The 26,978-nt window shown below is 33.0% G+C and overlaps 1 protein-coding gene across 24 annotated transcripts; it reads right to left on the reverse strand.

The window, feature by feature from the left end:
• On the reverse strand, window positions 1-25,507 carry LOC105228183 (protein shank). 24 transcript variants are annotated; one of them, XM_049461295.1, is made up of 15 exons: window positions 25,256-25,507; window positions 24,478-24,549; window positions 23,475-23,695; window positions 14,709-15,138; window positions 13,947-13,964; window positions 13,674-13,799; window positions 13,272-13,603; window positions 13,032-13,200; window positions 12,157-12,351; window positions 11,491-11,557; window positions 7,713-7,961; window positions 4,964-5,582; window positions 3,388-4,774; window positions 2,915-3,321; window positions 1-2,800 (listed from the first exon to the last, which is right to left on the reverse strand). In XM_049461295.1, exons 4-15 carry the CDS (start codon window positions 14,880-14,882, stop codon window positions 1,030-1,032), a joined length of 5,514 nt encoding a protein of 1,837 aa, XP_049317252.1. In that variant the 5' UTR covers window positions 14,883-15,138; window positions 23,475-23,695; window positions 24,478-24,549; window positions 25,256-25,507; the 3' UTR covers window positions 1-1,029. The 24 variants fall into 24 exon arrangements, with proteins under 24 accessions (XP_049317252.1, XP_049317250.1, XP_049317246.1 ...); XM_049461293.1 differs by having other exon boundaries at window positions 23,475-23,730; XM_049461289.1 differs by having other exon boundaries at window positions 23,475-23,948.
• Window positions 25,508-26,978: the final 1,471 nt, after the last annotated feature.

The raw sequence follows: 26,978 nt of genomic DNA on the forward strand, positions 1-26,978 counted from the left end.
AATGTTTCAGTTTGTTTTTATTCATTTTATAATTCGACCAACCGCCGTACATAACAGAAAGCAACTCTGTTTGCCTGATAGGTTAATTTATATACTTCTCAATATACATATATATCTTTATATATGTATGTTTTAAGATAAAACATATGTGTGTGCAGCCACTTAAATAAGTGTAATTAAACGTATTTGTTTTTATGAACTGAAACGTGATACTTAACTTTATTGTAATTGTCAGCCTTAAAAATGTGTTTTTCACACAGTTTTTTAGTGATTGGCGGTTCTTATCATCATGGCGTTTATGTGCGTTAAAATGTTTTAAAATATAAATTTATTTGTAGTGTTAATTTAATATGATTTTCTATTCCATAGGGTTATTGTAATTTACTAAGTTTAATTATTCATTCTCATAATATATTTTATAATTGTTATAAATGTTTCCATAAACTTAATTTCATTATGCATGGTTAATTTTATCTATTATATTTGTGCACATCGTAACTTTATAATTCAATATGTGCAATTATGTTTTTAATGACTTAATTCAAACAAAGTGTTGAAAAATATTGTTAAAATTTTTTTAAAATAATACTCAAAGTTTTTATCTGAAAATACTGAAATTGCTTATTTAATTTTTGAAAGTAAGCTCATAACAATACTTTGCTCTCTAAGCAAGTAGAGTATATCTGCAGCGCTTGAAATAAAATTCAATTTCAAACTTGACTGAGTACAAAGTAAGAAATTCCATTTATTGTATGTTAGTTGTTAAGACAGTTCTTTCAGTTCTTTGCATTTGCTTTGTTTAAAGTAATATAAACTAGGTTTATCGACCAGTTAAGAAAAGGTAGCTCGGGGCCATCGACTTGATAAATATTTGCATATATTTAACTAGGAAATTTGTAATCCACGACGCTTAAAAATGTACGATATATTTCAGCATAGGGTAGTCATTTTTAATTCTGCATGCAATTTACTCATGTTTGCATAAGCACATATGTATGTATATATGTATATGTTATGTAGCTTTAGTATTCAATGTAATCGGTGGTGTGGTGTTTTAGGAGTTGTACCTACGTTACGCATGCGTCCCATTGTACCGACATTTACCACGCCTCCGCTCATGGCAACTGTACCGCTTGCATTTTCGATGGCGCTACTCCCACCACCTTGGATTTGCATGTGTGTACGTATTTGCAGTTGATATTGTTGGTGTGGGTAGTGCAATTGTTGTTGGTTGTTTTGCTGAGCTAACTGAATGTGATTTAGCTGTTGTTGTGGTGAATGTTTGATGTCATTACAATCACAAAATTGTGGTGGTGGCGCTAGCACTATATTTTCGGCACTAATGGGTACAGATAGAATGGTTCGGCCACTACTAGATGGTATGGCGGCATTTAAAATCGGTTTGTTGCTGTTACTATTATCGCCAGTGGAGTTCAACTCGTAAGGGTCGCTGTCCGATTCAATGGGTGGTGGCAACTGCATTAAAGAGACAGCTGCACTACGGCTAGCGCGTTGCATAGCAATGGCCGCTGCCTGTTTTCGGGTCAGTGAATTGTGACGCTGGAATCCCTTCGCAGGTGGTGACGGACTCAAATCGCCTTCGTCTTCAGAACGTTGTTCATGCTCTGATTCACATTTTGCATCTTTTCCTTCGTGTTGCGATTTTTTGTGCAGCTGTTGTTGTTGTTTGGTAACAATAGCAGCGGTATTTGTACCTGTAACACCAGCGGCTGCTGTTTTTGCTTTCAGTATTTGTTGTAAATGCTGTTGATGCAATTGTTGCTGATGATGATGATGCTGTTGTTGCTGCTGCTGCTGTTGTTGCAAAAATATATGTTGCTGTGTGGCGAGCAGTTTCTGATTTGGATGCAAATGTTGTTGCGGTATATTTACAGGCAAAATTGATGACTGCTGTTGCATAGTCTGACTTGAAGGAAGCTGTGACTGTACATGCCCCACCCGACCACTGACGCTTTGATGACTTTTATTCGCACTCATTTGTTGACTTTGCATTACTAATGATTTAACTTTTGTTGCCGATATATGTTGTTGCTGTTGTTGTATTGCAGGAGCATGCTGCTGTTGCACCATTTGTTTAACGGTCACTGTAGTAGCCGTTACTTTAGCTTCAAACACAGCAGCAGTGTTGGCAACATTGAGTGTTGGAATTTTCGACGCGCTTGAAATTTCTGCTATGGGAGTATCTTCAGTTTTTTCTTTTAACGTTGTTGCTACAGATGTTGAAAATACTTCCACTTCGGCAGCACTGGACGATGGTAATGTTAAAGAGCTCTTTGTCTTACAAATTATACTAATATTTGATGGTGAATTAGTAGCAATGTCTTCTCCGATTATATTTGAATGTGTAATTGTTGCTTTTCCTAATTTGGACCCTGGAGTTTCTTCATTTATATTAGCTTTAGGGTCTTCAATAATTGTAACATTCGGTTTTTTCTTAATCGTATCAGTAGTTCTGGTAGTATTTCCTTTCACATTTGCGCCAGCGACTTCTTGGTCACTACTTACACCTGACGAGCTATTATCACCTTCCTCACCGATCACTTCATTAACTGGCTGATCATTGTTTTTATTATTATTTTTCTGATCTTCGGCAGTTATTTCAGCTGATTGGTTTTGTCCTGGAGCACCAGCTTCACTTACAGCTACAGGTCTTTGAGGATTTTCGCTTTTGAGAAAACCGTTTGGTGATGATTTTGATTGTTTCAAGTTGCTGCGAACGCGTTGAATCTCATCAACGGATAACGAGTGCGAAATTGAAGTAGATCCAGTGCTACTCCCACTGAAAAAAGAAGTAATAATGAAAATAGAGCAACATCATAAAATTATAAAAAAATTATATTATAAATTATAAAACAAGTATGACACGTTTAATGTTTATTATTTTGTGGCTTACCTTGCTTGACTGTTTCCACTAGTGTCAACAATGTCTACAAGTGTAATTTTTTCGTTTAGTTTAGTATTTCTAGCGACTAAAATAGAATTCTCATCCTCATCGTCCGACTCACTAAAACTATAATCTGGCTCTGGTATTGGAGGTGCGTGACCTGCTCCAATATTGTTATTGTTATTTGTGGTGCAGATTTCAAAGTTGCCATTCTGTTGACCTGCATCATAATGTGTTTTCTCTAGTAGTTGCGGATGCTGCAACATTACCTGACTAGTTGTTGGTTGTGCATATTGACTACTAGACTTTTGTGCTTGTGTAGAAGGATTTGATCCTGCCTTTGGCGAAGAAGTTACTTGTGCATTTGGGGCCGGAGATTGGTGCTGTTGCTGTTGGTCATTTTGAGATTGTCGGTTCTATAAAGAATGGAACGTATTATAGGAACTTTTACTAGTAAAATTTTTTAAATTTTTCGAACACACCTCTTGAGATTGTCGTAACTTCCATGCCATCACATTTCGTAACTCCTGTGGCGAGGCATATATTTTAGCATTTGTTGACGGATTGAAACTCGATTGAATACCATCAATGGCTGCCGAAGTGACGGCATCATTTTCGGCACGCTTCTTTAACTTTTGCTGCAACGATAACGTCGATTCATACTCCGATGTGCTGCGAGTCTCCACTTTAATAACTTGCCCAATCGGTGGTGGAGGTGGTGGGTGTGTAGGCGGGGGTAAAACATTTAAACGTTGCAAAGAAGAATGAAGAGTGGCAACATCATCTTGCGAATGGTGTCCTTTGTTTGCTGCTGCCCAAATAGTTGAGACTGATCCATTTAAATGCGTATTTAAATCTGGAGTTGAATGGAAACGTTTCAAGTCATGACCATTGGATCCGCCTACCGACGGTATGGGGCATGGTTTACAACGCATAGTTCCATTTTTAATTTTTGTCTTTCGTTTCATTTCAGCAACACTACCGTAGACTAAAGGCGCCTTCATCGGCGAATTGGTATTTGGCGGTGGAGTAGCAGGTCCACTGTCTGTACCAGACTGAAATCGAGATGTGGTCATCATTGTGGAGTAGCTGTTTGAATTATCCATTGATTCACCCTGTTGACGTTGGAAAAGTTCCTCCAGTTCTGCAGCAGTTATGCGGCTGGATGTTGGTCTCGCCTTTATACTAGCGGTACGTAACTGCACTGGCGTTCCTGGATGAGTTGGTGTGGGTGTGATTATTGATTCGACGGATGAAGATTTAGTGTGTGGTACGTCGCCGTCATCCTTTTCCCCTCCATTTTCCAAACCTGCCACCATTGATTTCGCTCTTGCTCGTCCAACGCTTAGCGTTGTTTTTGGGTCTCGGCGTGGCGGTATCGGTGCTGGCATTCGACTAACTACGCTACTTCCAGCACTGATGCTACCAGCTGTAGACCCAGGACCCAGTGACATTTTTCGCGGTAAAGTTGCACATTGGCGATGCGATGCTTGGGGTGTGTTCGGTCCGCTTGATAACTGATAAATGCTAGGTAAGAATTGTGCTCCAGCTTGCATTTGGTTAGGGAATTGGGGGGAAATAACAGTCATAGATACAAGCGCCCCAGCGGAACGTATCATTTCTACGACTTTCTCATGGGAAGCTGCTCGAACATCTTCATTACCGATGGCCAGGAGAAAATCTCCAGGACGTAAACCTGCCATATCTGCCACACCTCCTGGATCCACATCGTCTAAGTATTGTAGCGCTGGAAACCGTTCTGTTGGTTTTAATTGCATTAGTGGTGAGGAAGCCTTAGCTCCACGTAATATGAAACCAAAGCCACGTTTTGCTCTGTGTAGAATAATTGTTCGCGGTTCATTTAAACCTCTGAAATTGGTTAATAGAAGAATTGAATATTTTAAAAATGCAATATTATACCATAAAAAATATATGTATATCCCAAGAGCAAAGTCAAATAAATACATTATCTAGCAAAGAACCCAATCACTCAATAACGTAATCGTAACATTGTACTAGTATAAGTACAAATTATAAAATACCAATATATATACTTACGCCTTTTTCAATCGAGGAGCCGTAGCGCTGCTGAATTGACTAACTAAATGTAAAGTGTTGTGGTATCCGGCATTCATCACTGAGTCGGATCCGTTGCTATTTAATGACATAGAAGGTGAGTGCTGCGTATGGCCTGGCGCAATAATGTTGAGTGAAAGCGTATCAACACTGTTATTAGCCGCATTAGTAGTTGCATTACCGCTGATACTGAGCTGAGGTGACCTTTGGGGGTTCGCTACGTTATTTACTGAACCCCCGGTTGAAGCGTGTGGTAGATAAGGGGACTGGCAGCCGGTGTTATTGGTATTGCTACTAATAATAGCGACTGCCGTTGTGTTCTTTTGGCGTAAGCTTACTTCCTGTACACAATCGACGGGGAAAAACCCGGATTGGTTTGAACCACGTATGTATCCTTCCAGGAGACCACAATCAGTGGACCCCACCACCTCAATAACATCTCCTGTCTGCAACGAAATATGGCCTGGGGCATTACCAGAGTATGGTTCCATGCACACCACGGTGGTGCTGGGATGTCCGATTGAGCATGCAGCAGAATCTGAATTGGTACCAACACCAGATGAATCGCTGATTAAATCACTAGTGTCACCAAGTGATTTGTCTAAATATGGGCAAAAAAAATGTGTAGTATGAGAAACATAATTCTTTGTTTGTAGTTCACTTCTGAATGTTTTAACATTAACAATCATATTAAGTTTAGCGCCCTGGTACGCTATTGCATATTTATATTAATTCTAAATTTTTAGTAGTTTTCTTTCTTTCCCCCTAAAACTTATTATTAACAAAAATAAAGAATGTCTTTATTGTCTGAACGCCGTAAACATTAACAAAAATACCGGTGTAATGATAACTAATCCTGCTGTTATACTAAATTGCTTATATGCAACTCTCCGTTGCATGATAATGGTACCTGACATCGTAATAATAGATAAAAAAACATACCCATGCTATTGAAATATTACAATATGAACTTAAAGAAGAAGTTCAAACATATCAAAAAAATTAAGAAAAATATATCTATATCCTTAATATGCATGAGTGTTCAAGAATACTTACGTGAGTACATGTTAGATAAACGTTGTTCTCATTGTCATATTTATTTAGAGTAATTATTATTTTGTAAATGATTTCTTTCTATTCCGCCATATTTTTTTCTTTAATTAGTGGTAGTTATACTCATGCTCGACTTTCTATTGCATATGTAAATGGGATTGCTGATACACATTAAAAACAATCTAATTTGGATAACATACATACATATGTGTTTTTTATTCTTGTGCATAATATTGCGAAAGTATTTACATGATAACAACGACTTCCGACTTTCTTTCTCAGCGAAATTATGCTCTCACCAAAATACATCATCCGTTCGGAAGTGACTTAAATTTTTTGAAATCTCGACTAGTCGGACAATATCATTACGGAGACCAACCATTCAGCAAAGATATAAAATCTAAATACCATTTGATCAACATTGACTTGGATTGGTACATTTCACCTGCGCGCGGAAGCGGACTCGATATTTTTTTCTTCTTTTGGTATACCTTTTTTATGTTGTGAAGAAGAGATCAATTATGTTAATTAGAGCGAGCTTACCTGGCGAATTTTAAAATAGAAAACAATTAACAACGAGGTTGTTTGAAATGTTGTGTTTCTGAGGAATAATGTGGAATCTACGGAAGCGTTTACCTCGATGGCAGTTCAAGTGTTTTGGACATGAAGCATGTCAATGCTAGACAGTAAAGATGCTTGGTAGCGTAGTTGAGAACTGCATATTCAGCGTTCCAAAAATGGACCATAAGCGAAAAAATCATTAAAATTCACTGAATATTATCCAAGCCGATGTTTGTAACAAGTGTATGGGAAGTTGGATTAAGTGTTGGAATGCTTGTATTACTTAAATTTCATAAATAAGTAATACAATACGTTATAAGTAATTGTAATTTATTTTCATAATCAGACCATTTTAATAATTAATTTTACAGGGGAAGTTTCCTCTAATTGCAAATGCATGCAGCATAGTTTGAGAGCTAAACGGAAAACTAACTAAATACTTAATAAAATTACAAATTATGTTAGAATTTTTAGTCATTATCATTCTTTTGGTTTGGTGTTTTTCAAACTAAACTTAAATAAAAAATGGGAATTGAAAACAACAATCATACATATGTATGTATATCTGACGTTACATAAAAAATGTACAATGATGACTGAAAGCGTATTTAATCAAAAACCGATCTCATTGAATACTAAAGCCCTCTCAAATTGTGAGGGAACGAGGAGAAGAATTCTATATACAAATAGATTCAAAGCATTTTTCTCTTTGTTTATACTAACTATTTACATAGTTTGTACATTTTAGTTATATGTATATTCTTTTATTTTGTTTTTTATTATTTGTGCATAATTAAATTAAAACAAGTCAGACGGATTTCCTCAAAAACTAATGACTTTTGTAAGAATAGAAAATGTTTAAAATACTAACAAAAAGTGTATTCCTTATTAAAAAAGTGAATTTTATTAATGTAATATTGGACCTATGAGGTATGATCTTTCTCCACATCTAGATGACTACATATACATACGATCGTATATGCATATCACATAATTAAATGTGCAAATGTACTTATGTAATTGATATGTAGAAAATAATGAAAAATATATGTAAAGCAAGAAAATAAAGTCATGACGAAACAATGAAAAATAAAGTTTAGAAAATAATATTCAATACCTGTTACAATGCTGATGTCATCTTCATGTGAGCGATGTCCTGACGATCCTTCGGAGAGACTTGAACTAGCCGAGCTATAAGGAATATGCTCGGATGGACAAGGTGACGGTGGTCCATTATGAAAACATGTGCTGTTCCGTGGCAACGTGCCCATCAGGCTGCCAGCGCAACTACTTTGGCAGCTGCCACCTGGCCAGCCCACAGCTGACCGACGTTTTGGATTATACCGAGGTTGTCCGCGAAATGGAACTAAGGAATGTGGTGGGAGTTATTTACTTCTTGTTATGTTTTTTCACATACTATTATGCACGTAGTTACATTTTAGGTCCTTTACTAATTTCTTTTCACACTGTATTCTGCTTATATGTATGTAAATACTTATTAATTATAAATTGTAAGCTATAAGCTAAGCAAGTAAGAAATGCCTAAGTTCGGTTGTAAAAGAAAATTTAACATTCTCGCGATATGCAAGGATCAATGCCGGGCAAAAAGGTTCAGGTTTCCCAACACCGTATATAAAATAAGTAAGGATTGGCTAAGTCAGGGTGTAACCGAACATTTCATACTCTTGCAACTTGCCAGGATCAAATCCAGGAAAATAGGGCAAGTTTTCACCCGAGTTTATCTATTTTAGGCACAAAGATGTACCGTTATAGAAAAAATACGCCCCCACAGTTTCATTGAGAGAATTCAAATGTTGGCCGATATACTTATGTATGCGATATAAAATCAACTGGAAGTGCACAAATTATTCTGTTAGGTATGTGGTGGCTAAAGAAAATAATGATCCGATTCAACCTACTTTTCACCATACAGACGTACTAGTTTTAAGAAAGGCTTCTGCTATAATATAATATATTGTCATTAAAAAGTTCGCAATAGGAACTTTGATACACATTTTCGCTATCTGAGGACTTGAAAAGTTTTGATCCCATTTTTACACTTTTTGGGTATAAGTTATTGCTTTCACAGACCGGCAGACGGACGGCCAGACAGTCACCCGGATTTCAACTCGTCTAATCATCCCGAACAACCGTTAGGTGAACAATACTATTATATTCGTAGCTACATGCAACAAGTGCATCAAAATGTTGGGAAAGAAGTCATTATTACTCGAAACCGCGAATGAACAACAATCACATTTGGTATCTCATTAAGTTTCATTACTTTGGGTAGTTAAAAAGTCTTTTCGTATTTCTAATCAAAGTTTAACCTATTTTTTATATTTATAATAATAAGTAAATAAACAAATATGTACCATTTTGGTCGAATAATTTTTGCCATTTTTCCGCTAGAGACATTATTCCATCAGTCTAAATCGAAATTTCGAAATTTCCAGAAGGGAAGCGAGCAAACCAGTGCTACACGAACTGATACAGCATCGTCTCCGTAAATTTCACAAATTTAATTGGTGGCTTCCCTTTTTAAATTTTAAAATATAGCGAATTTCTTCATCATATTCACTCAACAACTGTAACCTTTTTCAACTTCCCCGATTTTTTTTGGTAAAATGAAGCTTAAAATCTCACTTTTCCAACACTATATGGTATGGCATAATGGCATTGGTAGTACTGGCGACATACGACAGCAACGACATCTATTGACAAACTACGAAAAGACTTTTTCCACCACCACAATATATGAGAGTTGGAGTAAATCGTTTATCGATTTCAGACATTTTCGACATTAAAGTATATTATATTCATTATTACAAGTATATGATATGATGAGCTTAATTTTGTTAAAATAACCGGATGTTTGAAATTCTACTACAGACTACAGACATTTTCTTAGTTTCATTGTTATATCTTAGAGATAGTCACTATTTACATTATTTGTTATGATCCGATTTTGACAATTTTTAGACGTGAAATGTCCTATGAAGCGCTTCTGCACTGGCTTGGTTATGATATTTAAGGCTTTAGGTGTATTTATTTAGGGAGTTGTCATGCATTTAGTAGCATACTACAATATAACCTTTATATGGTGGGAGTGACTACATACAATGCTATTTCACCAATTTTAACTCTGAGGAGATGTCAAAAGGATTCGTCCCCGGTTCGGTTGACATAGGTTTTCGCTTAATGGCAGTTAGTGGTTGTGGCAATGTACCGATTATGCCTATCTATAATACCAACCTCCTCATTCACCTTATTATTTTGGTACTTATAACCAAATATAAACAATCGTTAGGTCAACAAAATTATTATTAAAAAACATAGAGAAAGTAAAACTGGTAGAGAACAGAAAATATTTTTATTAGTTGTCCCTAGTTCATTGTTTATTAGAAAATTCCTTTTGACCGCATAAATGGGTGTGAAGTGTTTTGGTATTGCTTATTGTGTCGGTCACCTTCCGCCATCTTGGTATGAGGTCAATCCCAGAAAAATTAAACTAAACAAGCTTGAAAATGTTACACTTGAAAGAACGACTTAGCTTTTCGAAATTATAGATGTTATGATAATGCAAACATTAAAACCAAAAATTAATTAAATTTTATTTGCCTAAAAAAATGCTGCATCTAAAAATCTTTTCCAATTAAATATTATGTGATTGATTGTTTTAAATTTAGGAAATATTGATATTTTAAATAAATCCAATGAAGAATAATTTCTAAATTTAAAATATTCCTTTACAAGTTATAAAAAAAAACCTCTCCAGTAAAATTTTATTTGTGTAGATATGATAACTTCGTAAAAAGAGGACGATATGTATTAAAACCATGTAATTACCAACAAATATTAAAAACTTTTTAAAACGAAAAGTGTGATATTTTTTTAATATAACAACTGATACTATTTGTAGGTATTTAGGAAATAATAACAGTACAAACATAAAAATGTAAAATGTTGCGCGCAATTTTAGAGTCAACATAGAATTCTATAGAGAAATTAATTATTTAAAACATGATGGATTTTATATTTTAACGTTTTTTCTTTGTTCCAGATGTGAAGGTATAATTGACATTTATTACATCTTTATTAGAGGTTTTGCCGTTTGTAGTGGACGCCTTAACGATGTCTGACTATGATGAACGGTACGAGTATAAATTTAAACTACCTACGAACGGCTGATGGATTTTATAAGAATCTCCGCTTTAACTTCGTTATTTTCTAATAGCTTGCTTTAATTAAATATTTTTTCCTTTTTCATGTGCTTATCATAGTTTGAAGAGAACCGATTCTAGAACCGAGCTTAGGTCTTGCTAAGCGCTCTCCCAACTCTTAAAATTCATGTAAATTTATATTATAATTTTATAGATATAAACGGATAATTCATAATTAACGGAAAATTTTAGAAAACTGCTATAAAAAGCGTAACTCTGTGCATATATATAATAAAAACAAAAATCAGTGTGAAAGAAATATATATAAAGGCATGTTTCATATATGTACGAGTATATATGTATATTAGGTACATGCAAATATGATGCTTGTAAATTGTACAACTTTTAAAATAATTAGAGTAAAGTGGATGATTGATATGGACATCGCGAGTAGGGTTATTTCTGGTAGTAGTGCATATTTTATTATTTTTGCCTCGAAAATTATTGTGATAGAAAATGGATGTATGAATTTCAACACATTCCGACATATGGCTTGTAGACTTGTGCATTTTCATGCAATATTTTATCATGGGAGAAAACAATTTAATAAGCGAATATAACTACTAACCATACATATGATTGTGATATGCACATATTTACATACGTATGTACCATTTTTTGTGTATGGAAGCCAACAAAAATGTTTTAAATTAAATTCAGGTTATTACTCACCTACATCATCAGGTTTAAAATTCTGTATAATTTCGGCGAGGTCCATATTTCCGGCAATTACGGCAACCTTAATAGAAATATATACATATATAGAATTTTAATAAAGGATTTTGCGTATTATTTCATTATTTGTTAGTAATCTGCTGCAAGTTCAGAAAAAAAGAAAGCCGCTACAATTTGTAATATTTTTAACAATATTTAAAATAAATACATACATACATTCTTCAGAATATCTGTATAGATATACGCCAAAAATAACTCTAGAACTTTCGATATATGCCTAACGTAATACTTTGTTCAAATGGACATCCAAAACTCTGCATAAAAATACATTTCATTTGCATTGTTTAACTTTTCATATTTACTGAAAAGAATATTTAGTGAAGTGCATAAAAACAATATATCTCGATTTATCTAGTAATACGATGAAAATTCGTGGATAAAAGAGAAGCATCTATTTAAAGATGATGGTATGTACATATAGCTTTTGAAAATTCACCTATAAAGACAATAAAATCATTAAGGATTAGACAGATTCAATCTGTAACTTGATCCATATAATTGACTTTTAAATTATTTTTAGATGGAAAGTTCTAGAGTTTTTTTTACCCATTTTAATTGCGTTTGTTGTTAACCTTATAAAGCAAAGATTAGATAAATATGTACCTGATAGGGAGTTTGATTGGCATAATTGAGAGCAGACCGCTGTGCACCACGAAACAAAAGCATTCTTGCACAAGCCTCTTGATTGTTAACAGCGCATACATGCAATGGTGTGTTACCGGAAGCGTTACGGCCATCCATGTCCGCACCATAAAACAATAAATGTTCCAAATGGTGTACAAGACCATGCCGACAAGCCTACCATTATTCCATAGTTTTTATTTGTATACGTTCAAAATACGAATACAAATATGTATATTATTAATGTAGTTTAAGTTCAAGCCAGAAAAATAAGAATTAAATATAGTTTAGTTATAAGTAAAAGCATTTAAAGATGTTACTAATTTTTATATAGTAATATAAGTATGTATATAATAACAAAATAGTCAATAAGGTAGTCCTAAAATTATAATAATCTACACCATCACCACTTAATAATTGAAAGATATTTCAGCAATGTTCTAAATAAATAAAATATATTTACAGGAAAGCTAAATATAGGATAGTTTTGTAATTTAATTTAAAATAACAAAGAAAGCTACATTTTGATATGATTCATTCAAGGTTTATGTCTTGGAACTGGTAAGTTTATGTGTTGAAATTTAGTGCTTTAGTGTAAATCAAGCCGGTCTTCGTCCTTATCACAATTACATGTGAAATCCTTCTTTGAACTGTTCTTGGAGAAGCAGAGGCAAGAGATTAGCCCGAGCTAAACCTTTCTTTAAGTGGAAAGTGTTTGTTATACTTTTCTGTGTTTTATCTTATATTAACAAAATATTATTTAGTTACAATATTTTACCAGAACCCGATGTGTATGGTACATTCTTCGTAGATACATTTTAATTTACGGCTTAAAAACTTAATAATAAGATACTAACCTGATGAACCTCGTTCCAACCTTGAGTGTCTTGTATACCTAATGTGGCGTGATCATGCAGCAAGCTCTCTGTTACCTTTGGATCGCACTTACGGGCTATTGATAAATAGAGAGGTGTTATACCTCGCCCATCCTTGTAATTAGGTGATGCACCTAATTCTAGTAGGGTTCTTATAGAACGAAAAAAAAATTATTTATTTTACCTATATTGAATGGAAAGAAATATGTTCTGTAAACTTACGTTACAGCTTCCAGAGAGTCCTTTTCAACGGCTTTATGTAGAGCTGTAGTACCGTCTTTGGTGCGATAGTCAAGTAAAGCACCGCCATTAACTAATGCTATCAGTAATTTATTTGGTTTTTTAGCTCCAGTGGCAACAGTTAGTGGGGTCTCTCCACTTTCTGGGCAATGAAAATTCGGATCTAAGCCTTTGGAACACATTTTTGCAATCTTGTCTACATGTCCAGCATGTATGCATTCAAGAAATCGTCGTAAGTTTGCGCGTGTGTGTAATGCCTTCAATTGTCTTTCATCCAAATTCAGCATTTTGTAAACACGTCTCTTATATTTAAGCTAGCAATAGTATACGAAAGACATGCAATTTAAATATTGTACTTGAATATGTTGGAGAACTTTAAATCACCTCTAAATAGCCGACAGGTCCATTAAACGGATAATCACCTAAACGCCGCTCTTCATCAAGAAATTTCCCGGCTTTGCCATTTGAAGGTGGACTGAAAAGTCCATAATTAAAACTCTCCTTAAGTTCCTGTGTGCAAGTGGTAAAAGATATAATATAAAGTATTTAAAATTTTAATATAACCTTAACAAATACATTTCTTAGTTTGTAATTCAATAACAGTTGAGCAACACAAGTTAGTTTTAGCATGCAAAATAATGAACATTCAACACCAACCTTAAACCAAAAGGCCACCTATGGAATTTTTAGCGAAAAACATAATATGGAAAGTTAATCCAGTGTTGTATATTAATATATGTATGTTGTTGTAGTGCGATCATTTCGTGAGGTGGACGTTCACATGTCAGTAGTTGTGTTGCGAGATCACTCATTGCACAAATGTATGTAGGTATATTATAAGTATTTGTGTACGTTGATTAGTAGGTATTTATTTGGCAATAAAAGCATATTGATAAAAATCATAATAAGAAGAGAAAGGCAAAGTTCACATAAATTAAAGAAGCAAAATTCGAACTCTCTCAAGTCAAGAACATATCTATTATGAAAAATAATTCCCAATTTAGATTTATTTTAAATCTGCTTTCAGTAAATTTCAATAAAGATTTGTATATCTTCGATTTGTACTTGAGTTGAGTGTGCAAAACATTTGAAGCTAAAAAATATGTTAGGCAATGATACAAAGCACTAGTTACTTAATTTTCATATTGATTGTACTAGATGTACTTATCTACATTAATTTACTATAGTATTTTTTTAATACCTATTCATTCTTTAAATTGGAAAAATGTTGTTTTAATAAATTTAAAAAATGGCTTTCAGAAATATTTTATTATGTTATGGAATAGACCACTTTGTTTTGCCAACACATTCAAATGAATACGTAAATTTCTGTATATATGTAAATTTAATAAAAAATGTATACATATCTCGGGTTAAAAAGTAGCTTTCTAATTATTTTATTCGACTTTAAGGACTTACCTTTGGCAACGAGGAGAGCACCTGCTGTTTTACATCCCAAACTAAACGATCTGACGGAAACTGGAGACATTTAAAGACGTTTAGTTCGGGCACATGAACCCGCACCAGTAGCCACCCATCTCGAGGCTCTGGTGGTGGTTCATCGTCAAACCCCGGCCCTGGACCGGAGTCCATATTGGCCGGGTTTTGTTTGACTTTTGGTGTGGGTGGGTGATAGGCGGTAATTTTGAATGTAGTTTGAACAAATTTTTAAAAGAAATAACTATTATTCTCCTTAACCTTTCTGGGTTTAAAAATATCAAACTGTGGATTTGGCTTTTATGCTGAATCAGTTGTTTTGTTAATATATTTAAACATTTGTTGCTTATGATTATTATTAAAAAAGATATTTCGTTGTAGCGGCCTTTTCATTCACAATGGATTGAAGGATCTGAAAGATAAAAATATGTTGTTAAATATTGTGGATTTATTAACTTAAAGGTGAAAAATATATAAATTATTTTATTTTAATGGTATTTAAATTAATTAGTAACATACTTACATACATAGTTCAAAATAAAAGAACTTATTCTATAACTAGGTCTTGCTAAAATAACGTATGATTAAGGTTGAAATTAGCTATTAAAACAGAAGCACATTTTATAGAGATGTGACGCCGAATTTTCATGCGATTGCTGCTATTTTTATAAATCAACGTTATAGTTATCTTTGCGTTTTCATTGATAATTTGTTCACTTTAATTATTAATTATCATTATTAAATTTGTTCTTTATAACATTTTAAAATTACCTGTTGAATTTCTACCATCATTTTTTTTTTTTTGATATTTACTTAATATGTATGTATATAAAAACCAGAGATGTAATATGGTTTATCTGAAATAAATATAACGTATAACTTTGAGTGGCAATACGTTTATATGTATTTTCTTACCTTAAAAATGTTTTCGAGTATTTATGTACTCGTATGTATTAACTAACTACAACAAAAGTTTGGAATTTAAAACGTTAATGATCTTATAACAATTTATAAAACTTGTCAATAAATTCAAATTTCTAACTATGAAAACACTCCCATTTGCATGGATCTATTTTCATGGTGTTCATTTAATGCAATATATGCACTTTTAAATAAAAAAAATATCGATTATTTCGCGTATATGTTCACTAGGGTGCTTCAAAAAAATTTTTGGATTTTTTTTTTCAACTCTTACCCGCTCAAATGTTAGTAATTGACAAACAAAAAATCCTCCCTCAAGCCAGGCGCTGTAGCTTAACTCTAAGGGGTCGCTATTTTTTTAGGTTCCCATACATTTAACATAGGAATTCTTGTTTTTTCATTCAAACTAAAATTTTACCAACTAATTTTTGTTTCTCAAAAATGACGGCTTTTTCTATACCACAACCGTCTGCTGCAACATCAGAAAAGAAATGAAGAAAATACATACTGTTAAAGACGTTGGCACAGCATCGAAATGTGCCGTATGGTAGATTGAAAACGAGGTTTGCGCTTATACAAAGGTCTTTAACTTTGTAAGTGCATCCACTCGTTAATGGAGTGGCATAGATTCGACCTTAAAGTAAAAGCAGTAAGAGTTTCGAAATGAGCAATTTGTTTTTAAATGTTTGCCTTGTCAGTACTCGTTGATATGATACATATACATATGTACATTTGCAATATATAGCACATACTAAAAGAAAATGGTTTATTAGTAAAAATCCGTTTAGTATTTCGATTTTTACAACATGTAGTCTTTGACTGTAGAAAGGTGGTCTTTACGTCTAGTACTTCATGTGACAATTGAAAACGAGTTTTCTTCCTGAAGATTAAGTTCTGGGTTATACAAAATTAATAAATATTATATATTAAATATGTTCGCCTTTTTGTATGGTGAGGAATTGAGGTCCGCACACCTCATTCACTGTGGTCTGATAAACTATTGTGTAAAAAATTTCAAGCACCTACGTTATTTGCATTGCTGTACCTCAATTATTTATGTGTATAATCAGCACCAATTGAGTATTTTTTACGAGTCTGTGTTCATTTAAAATTGGCGCAAATGACGATGACACTGTGTATAAATATGAATACATCGGTATATAAATTGATATGTACTATGTTCACACATATAAGGCTAAACAATTTAGTGATAATCAAATTTGCTTGAAATTTATTTCATTTGCACAACCACTTGCGAGTATTCATGTGCAGATACATGCATATATGTATGTATGTAGATATTTGTACATGTGGTACATTCATAGATACATAAGTGCATGTGGAAAGCCAACACGATTTTCTTATAAATGTAAGTATTAGACAACAATTGATTAGTTTAATTTTGTTTTAACTACACTTTAAAAAAGAAAAACACCATGCGGTATTTTTTTCAAATTTTTTGAAACGGGGCGCCTATTAAAATGTGAAACATGCTTGATGAAGCTTTACTATCTAACATTTCAACATTTCACAACATAGTAGGTTTGGGTTTTTGTCCTAACTGCCCCTCTAGTATGTAAATTGGTATGAATAATATAGTATGTACCCTAGGGAGGCTTGGTGTTTATTTCCTAAATTGCAATCAGTCGGCGGAAATAGTATATTAGGTCGTCAGTGTTTTGATATAATTTGTGATTAGTTAAGTTGTAAATGATCTATAATTCAAAATCATAAATATCTTCGTTACGCAAATCATAGCGTTGATTTTTTTACTTTCTACATCCATTTGTATTGATGAGCATATACATACACAAAAGCATACATATGTAAATATCGAAAAATTTATAAATTGAAACGCTTTCAAGAACTTAAATTAAATTAATATGCATAAACCAAAATAAATTTTTCAAATTTTAGTCATAAATACAAAGAAAAGCAGCAGAAGTAGAGCAGTTTAAAATGCACAAAAGTTTAAACGCTTGAGCTCACGACGGATATAGTCCATAAAAGGATGTATGTATGTATGATAGCGATATCAAAAATAGTCAATATATATGTACATACATATATTGACTTCTATATCAAAACTCCGTCTTTCATTTAATTGGCTATTGACTAAATATGAAATGAAGAAACTCGTAAATACTATATTTAATAAGATTAATAATAATTATTATTTCTAAAAAAATTGTGTGGAAGCGTACGTAAAGTGATCATCTCGATTTCAACCTCATTCTCATTATGAATGTAGTAGCGGACGAAAGATAATGAGAACAACAAGGTCGTGGTATATATTCGTATTCTGTAACCACAGGCTTAAAAAAATATAATGTTATATAGACGATTGTATTACATACATATATCTGGTGTTGTCATGAATTTCGGAATTCACATCCATACTAATACGGGGTGGCGCACGTGCTACAAAAACAAACCGTAATAACTTTTTTCTGAGTGAGCAAGGGACTTACTTTTATTATTTGGTAGGTTATTATTTAAATCTTTTAAAAATTAAAGCTTGGGATACTAAAAAGAGGGTGTAGATAGTGCTGCGGTACCAGGCTTTGCAGTGCGTCAGTGCACTCCTCGAGTAAAGAGACCATTATGAGGTTATTAAATATGTTTGACGAATCTGGAAGTATCGCAAGAAGACCGTACCATCGAGGTCTGTATGTTCGTGTTCAAGAAACAACCACGGCTGTTGCATCGTCAATCCAGACAAATCCAAAAGTTTCGACTTCCAACTTATCGGTGCAACTTGGAGTTCAGAATTACAACGGATAATTCATGATGACTTAAACCTTTTCCGTACAAACATCAAAATCAAGCCGGTTAAAACGCCTGAAATTTTACTAAAACGTTATTGAAATGGTCGAAGAAGGCACTAACTTGATAAATTGCTTTCTTTTTATCTCTGATGAGGTCAATTTTGATCTAAACGTTATTGTCGGCCATACTTTTTAGAAGAAAACGCTGTAACAGTAACTGTCAGTGAGCACCGTTAAATAGAGAGCAAAATATAGCAACTGCACACATAGCCAGATCGGTTATTACGGAGGTCCAACGAAAATTTGAAAACAAATTAATATCATGAAACTCCACTTTCTGCTGGCCCCCAAGGTCATCTGACTTGACTGTCCCATAATTTTTTGGTTATGTCAAGCAAGAAATCTGACTGAATCCCAGAAATCTGACTGAATTGAAGCAGTCCATTATATATGTATAATGTATATATGTATAATCTTTCAAAACAATTAATTATATAAAATGAAATAAAAATTGCTGTTCAATTAAAAAAATATAATGCATTGATTAAAAAAAAGTTATTACGGTTTTTTTTTTTGTGCAACTATGTGTTATAAATGTGAATGTAAGTATGTTTGATCATCATGAAACTATTGAGAAATACATAGGATATTTATTTTTAAAAACAAACATACATATTTTCTATAGGAATTGTGAAAAAAGTAATTTGGAATTCGTAATACAAAATTGAAAATAAAATGTTTATGACAACTTGAAACGTGAGCTACGACCGTAGGAGCTTATGACAGCATTTTTTCGTAAGCAAAATTTTGTAGAAACACATGCACCTAAGTTGGTGTCATTTAAACCAGATGTATTTGGTATTGATAATAGACAAGTCAACAAAGAACAACTTTTGAAAAGAGATTTTTAAAAACAGCTGACAGAGCTAGTGCATTTGTTTAGTTCAATAAATTGAAAATGGAAGTAAATAGGGATAAATGTATGTATGTATTGTATTATTTTATGAGAGCAAAGTAACGTTGGAATGTAATTTGCTTTTCTCAATAAAAAATACATCAGTCATGTAGCTGTGGCCGACAAAGTAATAAAATGCTGAAAAGTACACTTCTGGAACTCCAAATGTGTTTTAGTACATTTGGTCGTGCTCATTGTATAACTGTGCTCGTTGAAAAGAGGAACCAGTCCGGTATCTGGGCGAACAGATTAAAGTATGCGTGCTTGTCGCAATGAAGATTTGCTTGTTTCCTTTCTGCGTGCGGGCGTAATAAAAATAGAGAACAGAAACTACATATCATATTTGTAAATCAATGTTAGCAGCTGAATTTATTTTACTACCTGAATATGCCTTTTTTAACTATATATACTATATACTATAGGGTATAAGGGACCCAAGACATTTCTTAAAGATTATATGCATATAACTATTCGTTTACATAATATTCATCAACTTCCAAATCCGTGTATCTGAACACTCCACTTTAGAATTTATTCTTCTTAAAATTCTGTTTTTTATGCTCCCGCGACAGTTTGCGCAGAGTACGAGTTTTGTTCACCTAACGGTTGTATATTTCACCTAAACCAAAACTAATCGAAATAGATATGTAGTTATATATGTATGTAAATGATCAGTCTAACGAGACGAGTTGAAATCCGGCTGACTGTCTGCCCATCCCCTGTCCATGCAAGCGATAACTTGAGTAAAAATTGAGATATCTTGATGAAACTGGGTACGTACTTTCATATGTTCTTTGGCACCCGAGGAGGGCTGGTATTGTAGAAGAGTGTAATCAAACCACAGCCACTTTCACAAAATGTCCTTACATGAAAGCCTATTAAGTGTCATAATTAAGCACTAAATTAAGAAAAAAAACTGTGATTTGGCATATGAGATCGCAGTAGAGAGGGGAACTTGTGGGCTAAACATTTTTTAAAAAGTTGGGACCCCGCCCTTTAAATGGTCAAATGTGCATAAGTATATAGAGGGCTTTAACCTTCAAATTCGTAATATAAATATTTTGGAGCATCCGGCTGACTTTATACTTTTTAATAATGCGTAATGTATCTTCTTGCGTGTGATTGTAAATAAGGGATGCAATACTCTTTAATTAAAATTTCATACATAATGCCGTAGATAGAAAAGATATGGTGATAATCTTTCTAGAGTATAAAGTTTTCGGCTACACTCGAATTCAGACCTTTCTTACTTGTTAAATTGCTGTTTGTATGGAAATGGTCGTTTTTTGGTCACTAGCCAATATATATGAAAAGATAAAAGCTCTGTAGATGAAAATTCGTTCTTTATAGTAATGTATTGTCTTCAATATGAATTATAGGTAACAAGTAAGGAAGGGCTAAGTTCGGGTGTCACCGAACATTTTATACTCTCGCATGATAAAGTGATAATCGAGATTTCATTATAATAACAACATAACCTTTGTATGGGAGGTGGGCGTGGTTATTATCCGATTTCTTCCATTTTTTAACTGTATATGGAAATGCCTGAAGGACGAATCTACAGAGTTTGGTTGACATGGCTATAGTAGTTTCCGAGATATGTACAAAAAACTTAGTAGGGGGCGGAGCCACGCCCACTTTTCCAAAAAAATACGTCCTAATATGCCTCTCCCTAATGCGATCCTTTTGTGCCAAATTTCACTTTAATATCTTTATTTATGGCTTAGTTATGACACTTTATAGGTTTTCGGTTTTCGCCATTTTGTGGGCGTGGCAGTTGGCCGATTTTGCCCATCTTCGAATTTAACCTTCTTATGGAGCCAAGAAACGTGCACCAAGTTTCATCATGATATCTCAATTTTTACTCAAGTTACAGCTTGCACGGACGGACGGACAGACAGACATCCGGATTTCAACTCTACTCGTCACCCTGATCACTTTGGTATATATAACCCTATATCTGACTTTTTTAGTTTTAGAACTTACAAACAACCGTTATGTGAACAAAACTATAATACTCTCCTTAGCAACTTTGTTGCGAGAGTATAAAAAGAGCACCCCAATAATCAAGTCTTTAAAAGATTTTAACGCTAACTAATCGTAAATACGCATATGTATTACAGTACATTAAAACATATTCTAACAGTAATTGAATATTTTAAATAGATTTCACAGAGCCAAAAACGCGTATCAGTACTCATTTATTAATTCGTTAATAAATACAAGTACATGTGCATAGGTAAGTACAATACATATATAATTCGGTTTATTCTATTAGAATAAACTGTGCTATCTTAACAGTATGTTGGTATCACAACTAGTAAAACAGACCTCGAAGTAAGAAATTGTTGCTTGACACGAAATCACCTTGAAAGTAGTAAATGTTTCACTGATATTTTCTTCCAAAGCTTTTCCACAATACCACAAACAACTGAATTCTTTTTATTACGTGACTTAATCACATAATTAATTAATGGTCTATTATTATTACATATATGAGTTTTTGTAAGAAAAGTCCTAAATAAGCACATATTTATGTTTGTGAATAAATATTACAAGTATATTACTAACTTTACGAAAACATGTTCATATACTTTAGCAGCATAAAATGAGATGTTCACAAATATATGTATTAGAGCGGGTCGATTTACGCGGAGCTAAAAAAACGGGGAATATTCTACGGATAATTTTGAACAACTTTGGTTAAGAAACTATAGGTCTAAACCTGGTTTGAAAGCAACGATTTTTAAAGCAAAGTTCTTTGGGGATCATAAAAATGAGTTCGTCAGTTTTGAGATATCTGAATGAAATTTAAGACTTAGATCCGACAACTTATTACATATCTCGCATACAACCGTTTAATCATATTTTTTAATCTTCGCCTTAAAAATTGCGCATTGGGAAAAAAATGATGAATCTCATATTCAACACTCAATCATTACATATTCTCCCTATTTGTAAGACTTAAAGGCGTGTGAAATATTTACAATATAACTTTAGTAGTTTATGAGATACATATGTATCCTGCCACCATTTAAGGAAAACCTCAAAATCTCCACCTTACAGTGACCCTTTGTATTAAGGGAGGGGTTTGGGTTACAAGGTAAAAAAAACTTTTTTGCGAATTTATTTCTTAAATGTGGATCGAGTAATTTTATTCGGACCTTTTGTATATTACTGAGCACACTTTTGACAAGACAAAAGTTAGTTATGGGCTAGAAAATTATTATATAAATAGTACCTTTCTATAAACTATAATATTAGAGAATCAATCGAGAAATAATAAAGAAACATACTGTTTTGAAACAAAAAGATACATAAATCTAAAATTAATAATACGTTCGTAAGTACATATGTAATAGCATTATAATTCAATTCTATAATGAGAGTAGAATGTGCGTTAGTTAAAACTGCCAGTTCAGTTTAGAGTAATAAGTGCGCTGGTTAATTGTTTGGTGCCACACGAGACAAATACTTAATTTCTGCCCCTGTGCCCGAAATATATTCGTCAAAAGTAAAACTACTGCCCCATATACTACCCCACAATCTAAATGATAAAATTTGTGGTATACGATTATTTACACCAAGTAGCAATTTTTTACTTAGCACTAGGTACACATTAAAACTTTTATTCTGATAATTTCACCAGATGAAAACTAGCAAACGGTACCGCTTGTTGCATAAATTGGTCGAGCAGTTTAACTGAAAAATATTGATTAATAAGAAATAGAAAATGCAGTTTCGAATGTTCCCTATCTTACACAACATAGCCATGTTAGATATATGTATATATTTTATATCGTATTCACTGATCAAACCCCAATTTTGACATTTCGTAATATTTATAAATACGTTCTTAAACGTTAAACATTTTGTTACATTTTTGGGATTTTATATGATTAAATTTGCTACAACGCCGTTGCAGTACTGCCAATAAATTAATGCTACGATTGGGATAGTGAAAAATAAGTAGGATGTAGGATACTGACCTTTTCAGACACACCTACATTATCCCAAATAGACGTTTATACACCAACGATACATATACATAAGTATATAGTTACAATGTTATATAGCTTAATATTAGCTTGTTGGTTTCCTTACCACTTTTATGTTATTGTATCCTTGGGCAATTTTAATGTCTAATGCGGAAGAGAATCACTGCATGTAAAATTACAACGAACACGGTCTCAGTGGAAAGCCGATCGTTGGAGGCGAAAAATCGTTGATTCTGTTCGGTTCCTTGTGGGATGTGTGTATATTATATGCAGATACTTTCGTATATTTGCTTTTTTGAGCTTCGCTATCAAAATCCTCTCACTCGCCTGTATACATACATACATCATTTTAAGTTCACCATCTTATGAGAGCGGACGAAGCCACCCATCATAAGGGACAAATTGACACAAGGAGTCCGTAAACATACAAAATTTTAAATAGAAAAGGAAATAATGAACAGAGATATATGTATAATTAACGTGTGTGATACGAGAGAGTCACAATTGTTAGCGAGAAATATATTTAGCTCACACCAACAAGCACTTCACTTTATTCGCGATGAGCTCAACAACGGTTAGCCTAGAATATTGAAGAGCAAATAAATTTAGGATATATTGTATTGCTGTCGTTTTTTAGCTTGCTTTGACTTTTATTTCGTTGTTTCGATTTAGCAATTCTAGCTTCCGATGTACATTTTTCACTTCACTTTTTTATAAATTTTTGTCGAATTTAACGAGTATAAATATGCATGCGTATATACATATGTATGTATGCGCTTATGTTTATAAATTTTAGAAACTTGTATGTGTATGTATTATTATGATTTTCACCTTTTTGTTTGACATTAATAATGACTTAAGGTGTTTCCACACTAAACACATTGTTTCGCGACTTTAGTTTGGTTTCTAAAGCAGGATGCTTTTCGGTTCACTTGAAAATCGACATGGTTTTTACTAAACTTTATGTCTGGCGTGGTTTTTCTAATACGAACGACGCGGTATATGCACTGGCACTTACACTTCAAATAGTTTATAACATTTATATACATACATATGTATGGTATACATATGAACGTATTCTGTAATTTTGCACTATTTATTTTTATTACATTTTGATGTGGTATTCCTTTCCTACGTAGTTTGATGTCAGATCTTTCATTATTAGAAGAGAATTTGAAGTTCTGTAAAAGAATACAAAACCATAGATAATTAAAAATGCATTGGAAATATTAAAAATTGTCTTCAAATTTAAATATTAAGGAGGCATGTTCTATTTCGACAACCTGACCCAATTAGGTACTAAAATAAATATTAGTGGCCTGTTATCGTTTTATAAAATCATATCTCTCAATACCTAATGAAATATTTTTCAACATTAGAGAAAAACGTGATAAACGTTTTGTAATTAATAGGAAGGAAGCTGCAATGTAACGTAATGAAAAACCCGTCTATAAAGCTAGAAAAGATTTGCTTAGAAACGAAGCGACACTTATGATTATAAAAATACTATTCCTATTATATTTTACCTCTTCTTGCCCTGGTTCAGTCATTTACTGATTTCATTTTGCTATTGCTTTTGCAGGTTTTGTACTGCTCCAATAGTTATTGGTTTTGTTTTTGCTTAGACTTACTGTCGGAATCTGGCCATCGGAGAATTTTTACGTGTATATACACGTATTTATATGTAACGTTGAAAACCGGTTCTTGGCTTTTTAGCTGTTGTATTGGTTTTGTCGTTGCGATACTCCGGCCTCCTTTATTCAGGTTACTTGAAGTTATTTGCTAAATCATTTGCAATATCTGATATGTATTCTGATACATGCACAAATGTTTTTTCATATGTGGACTTTAATATAACTTCACATATACATATATATACATATGTACATATGTGTGTTGGGTGTATGCTTTAAGATGTAATGCACATTCCGCCCTCAGTAAATGACTTTTTAACACATTTAATTAGTAATATTTACTTTTATTTTTCCCGTATCGGCTTATTTCTTTCTCCGGAAGGACTCGAACCCAATTGGAAGAAAACTTCTTAATTTTTTACATATTTGCCAAACAAGAACGGAAGGAAACGTTCTTACGATTCAAGGAAAACTAGTCACAACGCAGACTAAAAACGAACTGAAATCGAAACAGAAAAATTAAGTCCCATCAACTTCAATAGCAGAAAGTACGTAGGCATTTACTTGCAAGAGCAACTACGAAGGTGGCAAGTTGCAGTTGCGAGTGAACAAGAGATACTATTGAGAATGGAGCAATCAAATGAATCGTTGTTTATAAGTTGCAAAGAGAAGTACAGAGAATGAAATATAATTAAAAAAAACTTGTTTAGTTAAAATAAGGGGGATGTATACTTCCAAATCACATACACTTGACAATAACAAACATTCAATTCCTGTAAAACAAATACATAAGTATCTACATATGTATATATGTATATGTTCAAATGTTATATATGACTTTATAAAGCAATATAGTTTTTACTTTAACTAATATTGTATTTTGTATTGTTATTTATTTATAAAAGAGTTTTTCAAGATACATACAATTTTAGAATATACATTTTTAACAAACTCTGAAAAAAAATTGCAAAATTTCTCATTTCAAGATAGATTGAACCTAAATAATTTGGAAAAATAGTAATAGTTAATCCTTTAAATAGTTTATTAAAATATTTTCGTATTATATGAAAATTTCTAAAATTCAATATACATACAATGTACATACATTCATATTTGTATGCACACAGACACATACATACGTATGCATGTATCTGCATGTCGACACGCATTGCCAGTATTAATATTGCCAGATCTTTTTGTGCGAAAAATTACATAGAAAATACGAAGAACCATATGTGAATTATCAAATAACATATCAATTCAATTAAATAAACAGAAACATTATATGTGTAGTATATGTCAGTAAAAGCATATTAAAGACAATTTAACAACAACAACAGAACTGGTATTTCCCAATAATTTATAAGTTGTTTAATTTTTTTAATAACTCTTGTTTTTTAAAAATAAATTTTAAATTGTGGCATCACTTGTTTGTTGTTAACCCGACTCGCTCATTTTTTTCTCTCTTCACATGGTTGGTAGGTTTTCTTATCGCAGGTGGTAAATATTTTACCATAACTTTCAGATTAGTTTGTTTATCAAATTTTTGTTTCGATACCCCGATGTTTCTCCCATTCCGTTTCAGTTTATAAGGTATTTAAAACTTATCGAGTTATTTAGCAGCCTTTGGAATGTATTCTGGTTGTTTTCTTTGTTGTTGGTGTGTGGGATTCTTCCATGAATGGATTCGACTTGTAATATATTGTCAAGTGTGCAGACATCATGCTTATGCATACATACATATATATGTACACATTTTGCATGCAAAGATATGTATGTATGTATGTATCTGGAAATTTCGTTAATATTCTCTAACTACATACATATATGCATATAGAGTAATAATGCGACTGCAGGTAGATGGGAAATAATTAAATAAAGGAAAAACTGTATTTTCAATATGGAAAGACGGTATCAAAACTTCTTAAAGACGTCTTATTTCATTTCCATAGGAGTAGTGTGTTAAATAACAGACA

This window comes from Bactrocera dorsalis, unplaced genomic scaffold (assembly GCF_023373825.1).
Source record: "Bactrocera dorsalis isolate Fly_Bdor unplaced genomic scaffold, ASM2337382v1 BdCtg020, whole genome shotgun sequence".
NCBI lineage: Eukaryota > Metazoa > Arthropoda > Insecta > Diptera > Tephritidae > Bactrocera > Bactrocera dorsalis.